Source organism: Tupaia chinensis, unplaced genomic scaffold (assembly GCF_000334495.1).
Source record: "Tupaia chinensis unplaced genomic scaffold, TupChi_1.0 Scaffold146027_1, whole genome shotgun sequence".
Classification (NCBI taxonomy): Eukaryota; Metazoa; Chordata; class Mammalia; order Scandentia; family Tupaiidae; genus Tupaia; species Tupaia belangeri.
The window spans coordinates 107,715-116,203 of record NW_006205883.1 but is presented as its reverse complement, the minus strand read 5'-3'; the positions used below and the strand labels follow the sequence as shown (position 1 = coordinate 116,203).

The following is an 8,489-nucleotide window of genomic DNA, read 5'->3' as shown; positions in this document are numbered from 1 at the left end:
TCCTGCTGTTTTAGGCACCCAGTTTTGTTGCTCGGTTGGGGCGCCCCAGGAAAGTAATCCCATCAGCCTTGTGGATGAGTTTTTCCATCGATGCCTTTCCCCCACGGTCGGGGATCTGATGGAGCTTGTACCAGCCTCTCCTTAATCCTAAAGGATGGCTGATGTTTGCATGCCTAGAGTGATTTTCAAGCTCCCAGGTCTGGTATGTGAACTGGTGTTGGCCAGGAGGGAGTCTAGTGCCTTACTCACCATGCCGCCTGCTGGCCAGTGGCAGACAAGAAACAATCTCCTTCCTTCCTTCCTTCCTTCCTTCCTTCCTTCCTTCCTTCCTTCCTTCCTTCCTTCCTTCCTTCCTCCCTTTTTCTTTCTTTCTTTTTTTTAGTGGTTTTTGCCTTAAGGCACAAGCGCTTGCCAGAGAGAGAGAGACAGACAGACAATGAGAGGGACAGTGAGAAATCACCCTCCAGGGGGATGGCCACCCGCAGTCCCGTCTCCTCCATCCTCCTCTTGGGCCCTCCTCCAGCATGCACTCACATGCACCAGCGTGAGTTTCAAGCTACCAGGTCCGGGACACAAACCGTGGTCCACCGTGTGGAAGCCCAGTGCCTTAACCACTACACCACCTTCTAGCCCTACAGGGCTTCTTTCTGAGGCTCTGCAAATGTTCCAGGATTAACTGGTGCTGATGTCTACAGAGCTGTATAGATATGAGTAAAACCAGCTACTCAGACAAAAAGAAAAAGAAAAAGATCAAACGTGGGCATGCCAAATTATTCTTGTTGACCTGGATGGGAAGAAGCAAAGTTCTGGGCTGCTGCAGAACTGAGAACTGATAGTCTGTTGGTGTTGAAGGGTGGAATAGTTCATTCCATCATTTCGGTGGAAGCGCGAGAATTGCAGGCAAGCGTGCGTAACTCAAAACAAGGACCTCTCCCCTTACCTTTGTACCTCCCGTTCCAGCCGCCATACTGGTGGTTGCCAATTTGCGACTCTAAGGATCCGCCGTGATCGGATGTAAAATACACCAGGGTCCTGTCCGCCAGACCTTCCCTGTCCAAGGTGCCAAGGATCTGTCCTGCAAAGCACAGATGCGTTTGCACTGGTCAAAATCAAAATCAAAATGAAAAAGTATGAACTATATTGGGTTATCTGGAGAGTCATGATGCATTTTTCCATAGACAAGTATAGAAAACTCCTCAAGACCTTGCCGATGACCTAACACCTATATTAGGTGCACAAGCATGTGCGTGTGCACGCATGTGCGTGCGTGCGCACACACACACACTCATATTATATATATATAAAAGAAGGAGATTAGAATGTGAACATCTTTGGGGACATTATTCTACCAAATGGGGATAAAGCTGTGACTACCTTTGAGGTGATCATCCAGTCTACGATTACAGGATTAGGATCTGGATATCTTTGACACACTCACCTCACATGCCACGCTTGTGTTATGAAATGCACCCTGTACAATGCAATGAAGATAGATACTGCAACTTTACAACCTTCAAGTTCAATCTGATTGACATGTTTGCCTTTTGTGTTCTAGCTTTTTTAAAAAAATTTTCTTTACATCTTTGCAGAAGGGTGCACGCACTTACCGAGGAGAGACAGTGAGGGGGGGAAGTGAGAAATCACCTTCCATGGGGAGTGGCCATGCTGCAATCTATTCTCCATTCTCCTGGGATTTGGGGCACGCGTGCACACACATATGGCTGATGTGATTCTGAAGCCACCAGGTCCAAGACTTGAACCACAGTTGGCCACATGGGAGTCCAGCAACGTAACCACTGCACCACCACCTAGCCCCCATCTTTCTTTTTAGGGTTTTTTTTTTTGGAGAGGTTTTCGCTATAGGGCGTGTGCGCTCGCCAGACAGACAGAGAGAGACAGAGAGACAGAAAGCGAGAAATCACCCCCCAGGGGGGATGGCCACGCCGCAATCCCTTCTCCTCCATTCTCCTCTCGGGATCTTGGGCACGCACGCACACGCGCCCGGCATGAGTTTTAAGCCACCGGGTCCGGGACGTGAACCGCGGTCGACTACGTGGGAGTCCAACTACATAGTCATTACGCCAACTGCTGGTTCCCCCGATCTTTCTTTACCTGTAATTAATCTCCACTTCTCCTTCTTTATTTCCTCTCCTGCTTTTTTTGTTTGTTTGTTTGTTTTGAGAGAGATTTATTATTTTTCTTTCTTTCTATAAGGTGTGTGTACTTGCTGAAGAGATAGAGATACAGAAAGCAAGAAATCACCCCCCAGGGGGATGGCCATGCCACAATCCCTTCTCCATTCTTCTCTTGGGGTTTTGAAACTCACTAAGTGTGAGTTTCAAGCTTCCAGGTCTGGGACTCGAACTGTAGTTGGCCATGTTGGGAGTCTAGTACCTCAACCACCGTGCCACCCGCTGGTCCCACCTCCTGCTTTTGCTGAATGAAGAGCCATTGTGTTTTCAGTTGGGAGGAAGACTTACCTACCATCCAGTCCATCTCCTCGACGTTGTCTCCATAGAGACCGTGAAGACTTTTCCCGAGGAAGCTCTCCGTGGTCATCAGAGGGGTGTGGGCGTGTAAGAAGGAGACAAAGAGGAGGAACGGTCTGTGCTTGTTCCTTCAAACGAAAGTAGACGCCGGATTTACTCATTTACTTCCTTTTGGCAAAGCAGAGCTTAACATGATGCAGATGTGAAATGCGGCTCTAACCATTCATACTCCGACTCAAGTGCCTTCACTCTTCTGCACCCCAAAGAGAAACGCACCGAACGCTTATACAGTCATATTTTTGTGTTTCAGAATCTTTTAAAATTTTTCTTTCTTTCTTTTTTTGGAGAGACTTTTGCTATAGTGTGTGTGTGGTCTTGTGGCAACTAAGACTTTCCTTCCCTTCCTTGAGATGGCCTGGATCCATCCACAAAGACTTCATGAACCAAACACCACTTAGCAAAGCTTAGCTCCTAAAGGTCCTACCCACTCCATGCCCTCATGGTGGAGCCCAAGCTTCTAGCACCTGAACCTCGGAGGGATGAGCCATATTGACGTGATAGTACCCCACACTGGCAAACATGCCTTTCTGGGTCATGGCCATCTCTCTTTTGAAATACCAACCTCAGACGAGAGCTATTCAGAATGCATCTTTTTGGGGATTTTTTTTTTTTTTAAGAGAGAGATTTTGCTATAGGGAGTGTATGCTCACCAGAGAGACAGAGAGACAGAGAGACAGAAAGTGAGAAATCATCCCTCCAGGGGATAGCCATGCCATAATCCGTTCCCCTCCATTCTCCTTTTGGGATCCTAGGCATGCATGCACTTGTGCCTGGCGTGAGTTTCAAGCCCCCAGGTCCTGTGTGCTCAGCCACACTGGAGGCCAGCATCTTAAGCACTAAGCCACCTGCTGGCACCAGAATGCATTTTCTTTTTTTTAATCAGCCAGTGTTAGGAAGACGTTAGCTCCTCAACGCTCACCTTTTGAGAAAGGACGAGGCCTCCTCCAGAAAAAGGGCGGTAGTTCTCTCGAAATGCATGGGCTGCTCTGTGATGGTGTGGTTTCTCATCACAAAGCAGTCCGCGTGAACAATCAGCGTCCCCACGAAACGTGAGGCCGTGAGGAGCAGCATGGCCCCGATGGTTGACCAGATGACTGGAGTCCATGAGACCACCAGCAGGTGGCTGAGTTTCCCAGCTGTGAGCGTGAGGCCGGCCAAGACCAAGATCTGGAAACAGAGACTGAGTCTGCGCTCTAGACCCACGCGCTTCTCTGAGAGCTCCCAGAAGGCACAGTCACCCATCATGGAGAAAGGCATGCCGTAGAAGTAGTCAAAGCCGTGGTTGAGTGGGTGGTGGCAGTGATCGTGGGAGGACTTGCAGTTGAGGCCCAGATGCCATTTCCCTGAAGGACGAGACGTGTGCTCGTGTGATGGGGCCAGCCGGTGGTGGATGATTGAGATGCTGAACTCCCACATGGCCGACCATGGTTCGAGTCCTGGACCTGGTGGTTTGCTTCCTCACTTTCTCACTCTCTCTCTCTAGTGATAGCGAATAAAGTGATAATAATAATAAAAATTAAATAAACAATTCTTTTTTTAAAAAATGTATGCTCAGGTGACAAAGGCATGGCCATCACTGGTCTGGGTTGCTTGTCTTGTCTCAGGCACTCTGTAGGATACTGGGAAGAGGCAAGGTTCCAGAGGGACAGGGGGGAGCAGTTCTGGTTCATCGTTGTGTTGGTAAACAGAAATACCTGAGGCTGGGTGACTCCATAAAAATATAGGTTTAGGGCCAGGAGGTGCAGTGCTGGTTACTGTCTTGGACTCCCACATGGCTGATCGTGGTTCGAGTCCCGGACCTGACCTCTCTCTGGTCAAACTAAAACATGATCATAAGAAATCAAATTAAGGAAACAATTCTTTTAAAACTTAAAAGAAAAATAAAGGTTTAGGGGCCAGCAGGTGGTATAGTGGTAAAAATGTTGGACTTCTACATAGCTGACTACAGTTCGAGGCACTTGAAAATCACGCCAGGCACATGTGCATGTGTGCCCCAAATGGAGTTTGATTCCTGGACCCTCTGGCTTGAGAAACACGCTGGGTGCATTTGTGTGTGTGCCTAAAATCCCAGAAGGAAGGCACAATGTAGGAAAAGGGATTGCGGTGTAGCTGCCTCCCACAGCGAGTGTTTTCTTACTCTCCCTGTCCTCTCCTGTCTCTCTCCAGTGAATGCACATGCCCTCACCAAAAAAAAAAAAAAAAAGAAAAGGAAAAGAAGAACAAGGTGTACCTATCAGTCCAGTGGCATAGCCTCTGTCTTTCAGTATTTTTGCAAAGGTTGTCTCATTTGTTGGAAGGCCTCCAGATACTGCGGTCCACTGAAGAACACGAGACCCATTGCTGGAAACCATACCTACGGTCAGTCATTAAAAAAATGTTACTATGACACAGTTGTATTTGGCCTTATTTATTTTATTTAATTTTTAAAGAATTTTTTTATTTAACTCTATTTATTTAACTTTTGACCAGAGAGGAACACAGAGAGAGAGAGGGAAAGTGAGAAAGCAAGCTGCCATGTCTGTGACTCGAACCACTGTAGGCCATGTGGGAGTGTCCAGCACCCTTAACCACCATGCCACCTGCCGGCTCCAACAATTGTATTTTATTTATATGCCTATTTAAGATTATTTAAAATTAGAATATTGGGCCAAACTGTCCCTTATTGCAAATGACATTGAACATTTCCTTTCTTCCCCGAGAGTTTGTTTCATGGATCACATGTCTGGTAGCTAAGGAAATGATGAAGTTATTCAGAGTTAGCAAGGAGACAGACTGTCTTGCTGTATTGTATGTAGGTTACTAAAGACAGGAGAATTAAGTGCAAGTGAAATGAAATGACTTTCTCAGTTTAACACACTCTTTTTTTAAACTCGCTAGAGAGTGTGTGCTGACCAGAAAGAAATAGAGAGAGAGAGAGAGAAAGAGAGAGAAAGCTAGAAAGTACCCCTACGGGGCAAGGTCATGCCACAATCCCTTCTCCTACATTTCTCCCTTCTCTGGGGATTTTGGTCACATATGGTCATGTGCCCGGCATATTGTCTAAGCCATCAGGTGTGGGATTTGAACCGCAGAGTCAGCCATCTGGAATCCAGCAACAGAACCACCACACTACCCACTGGCCTTGCACCAAACTCTTCTATTAAAAATGTTTATTTAGGGGCCGGCAGGTAGTGTGGTAGTAAGGAGCTGGATTCTCACGTAGTCAAGTCCTGGACCCAGCAACTTAAACTCACGCCGGGTGTGTGTGCGTGCGTGCCCAAGATCCCCAGAGGAGAATGGAGGAGAAGGGATTGTGGCATGGACAGCTCCCCTGGGGAAGGGGGTGAGTTCTCACTTTCCCTCTCTATGTTTCTGTGTCTCTGGTGGGCACACACTGTCTAGTAGGAAAAATCTCTCTAAAAAGGAGAAAAAACTCCACACTCAGCTTATGCATAATATGCGTTTCCCATGAACTCTTTTAAGCCCCCGCATCTAGGAGCACACAGTATGGAAATAATCCGTGGGTGATTCTCTGCTCCCTCATTACCTACGGATCTCTCTCTATAACTATCGCTGACTCCCGTGTGATTGGGACGAGACAGCTCTCTTCACAAAGTCCCAAGGGTCCTACGCTTGAATACCCGTTTCAGAGACTTAAGGGAGCGTCATTCTGTCCAGCCCCACAGGAAGTTCCAAAGAAAGCCTCACCCGACCGCACTGGGTACCTCCCCGTCAGGAAGGCGGCCCTGCTGGGTGTGCACACGGACGCGGCAGCGAGGTGTTGAGTCAGGATCAGTCCATCCTCTGCAAGGCGGTCGATGTTTGGAGTCCTGCCAAGGGAACGGTGGACATCTTACTCCTTACAAACAAACCAGCAGGGCCAGCCAGTGGCATGGTGGTTAAGGTGCTGGATGTCACGTGGCCAACCATTGTTCAAGTCCCGGATGAGATGGCTTGCTTTCTCATTTTTCTCTTTCTCTCTCTCCGGTCAAATTAAAAAAATAATAAGAAATGAAGTGAAATAAATAAATAATTATTTAAAAGACAAATGGAAGCACACCCCACGTTAGGGATATTGGATGCATTTGAGCCGGAGTCAGTGGTATATGGGACCAGCAGATGGTGTAATGGTTATGTGGCTGGACTCTCACGTCATTGACCACGGTTCAAATCCCAGATCCGGAGGCTTAAAACTCATGTGGGGTGCGTGTGGATGCATGCATACCCAAAATCCAGAGAGGAGAAGGGATTGCAGCGTGGCCATCCCCGCCATGGGGTGATTTTGTGCTTTCTGTCTCTCTCTCTCTGTCTCTCTCTCCAATGAGTGCCTGTGACCTATAGCAAAAATCGATCTTTAAAAACAAACAAAGAAGCCATGTAGCCAGAGGTAGCGGTGCCGCCACTGATGCAGTGCAGGCTACTGAGCCCACTTGGGAAGGTGCCAGGTTCATGTCCTGGGGTCTCCTTATACACACTGCGGACACAGACAAGCCTGTGATTCTGGCTGACTGGGGCTGAGGGTGGATCATGGCATGGGGACCCTCTCAGAGGTGTGTGTGTGTGTGTGTGTGTGTGTGTGTGTGTGCTTCTGGAAGGATACCCTTTCCTTTTTCTTTTTCAAAAAAACAATGGAAGGATACCCTTTCCTTTTTCTTTTTCAAGAAAACAATGGAGGGGACCAGCAGCTAGCGTCATGGCTATGTCGCTGGACTCCCATGTAGTCGACCGCGGTTCGCGTCCTGGACCCGGTGGCTTAAAACTCACGCCGGGCACGTGTGTGTGCGTGCCCAAGATCCCGAGAGGAGAATGGAGGAGAAGGGATTGCGGCGTGACCATCCCCCCGGGGGGTGATTTCTCGCTTTCTGTCTCTCTGTCTGTCTCTGTCTGTCTGGCGAGTGCACGCGCCCTCTAGCGAAAATCTCTCAAAAAAAAAAAAAAATGGATACATCATTTTTGTTACAGTATAGACCGCCCAGGGGACGGGGTTCGAGCAGCGTGGGCAGCTCCTGTGGAATCCAGCTTCCAGCTTGCTGCATAAGGGCTTTTACCGTGCTGGGGAGTAACCCTTCTCCCCCCTTTCCCGAGCGATTCCCCGAGTTTTGCCTGATGGTGTCATTGCCATAGCAGCCGATGTCCCCAATGCCCACGTCGTCTGCCATGAGGAGAAGAAAGTTCGGCCGGGAGCCGGACACGTGGCCACAGAGGGACGCCTTCAAAGCCAGGAGCGTGCTGAGGGCTGCAGGGAGCCAGCGCCGGAGCCTGAAATGCAGGTACCCAAGGACACTCAGGGGTGTTCCCACCTGACTTCCAAAGCTCCTGGAAGTGGAAGTGAGGGTCCGTATTCTAGGAGACTCTGACAGTTTCCTCACATCTCAGAATAGCTTCCAGTAAATTCTTTGCATTTCTTTCTCAGTTAAAAACGTTCCATGCAGGGGCTGGCATGTCAGGTGTGGTCGTTAAGGGTGCTGGACTCCCTCATGGCCGGCTGTGGTTTGAGTCCCAGACGTGGTGGCTTGCTTTCTCGCTTTCTTTCTCTCTCACTGGTCTCATTGAATAATAATAACGACACTAGAGTTAAATAAAATAATTATTAAAATAAAAAAGTTCCATACAGAGACCAGCCCATGGCGTAATGGTTCCATCACTGGTCTCCCTCATAGTTGACCACAGTTTGAGTCCAGGACCTGGTGGCTTAAAACACTCGTGCCAGGCACATGTGCATGCATACTCAAAGTCCCGAGAGGAGAATGGAGGAGAAGGGATTGCGGCGTGGTCATTCCCTCGGGGGGTGATTTTTCACTTTCTGTTTCTCCATCTCTCTCTGTCTCTCTGGTGAGTTCACGCGCCCTATAGTAAAAATGTCTCTTTAAACAGTTCTGGGACCAGCAGTTGGCGTCATGGCTATGTCGCTGAACTCCCATGTAGCCGACCGCGGTTCGAGTCCTGGACCCAGTGGGTTAA

At 48.6% G+C, this 8,489-nt stretch overlaps 1 protein-coding gene across 2 annotated transcripts in view; it reads right to left on the bottom strand.

Moving 5' to 3' along the window:
* ARSL (arylsulfatase L) overlaps nucleotides 1-8,489 on the bottom strand; it is a 20,092-nt gene that overhangs the window by 5,062 nt on the left and 6,541 nt on the right. For both annotated transcript variants that reach the window (XM_006168710.3, XM_006168707.3), the window contains exons 3-8: nucleotides 7,632-7,787; nucleotides 6,237-6,358; nucleotides 4,780-4,902; nucleotides 3,469-3,892; nucleotides 2,481-2,617; nucleotides 941-1,075 (exon numbers count right to left, since the gene is read on the bottom strand). In XM_006168710.3, coding sequence (XP_006168772.1) covers nucleotides 941-1,075; nucleotides 2,481-2,617; nucleotides 3,469-3,892; nucleotides 4,780-4,902; nucleotides 6,237-6,358; nucleotides 7,632-7,787 — 1,097 coding nt within the window. The remainder of the gene's footprint in view (nucleotides 1-940; nucleotides 1,076-2,480; nucleotides 2,618-3,468; nucleotides 3,893-4,779; nucleotides 4,903-6,236; nucleotides 6,359-7,631; nucleotides 7,788-8,489) is intronic.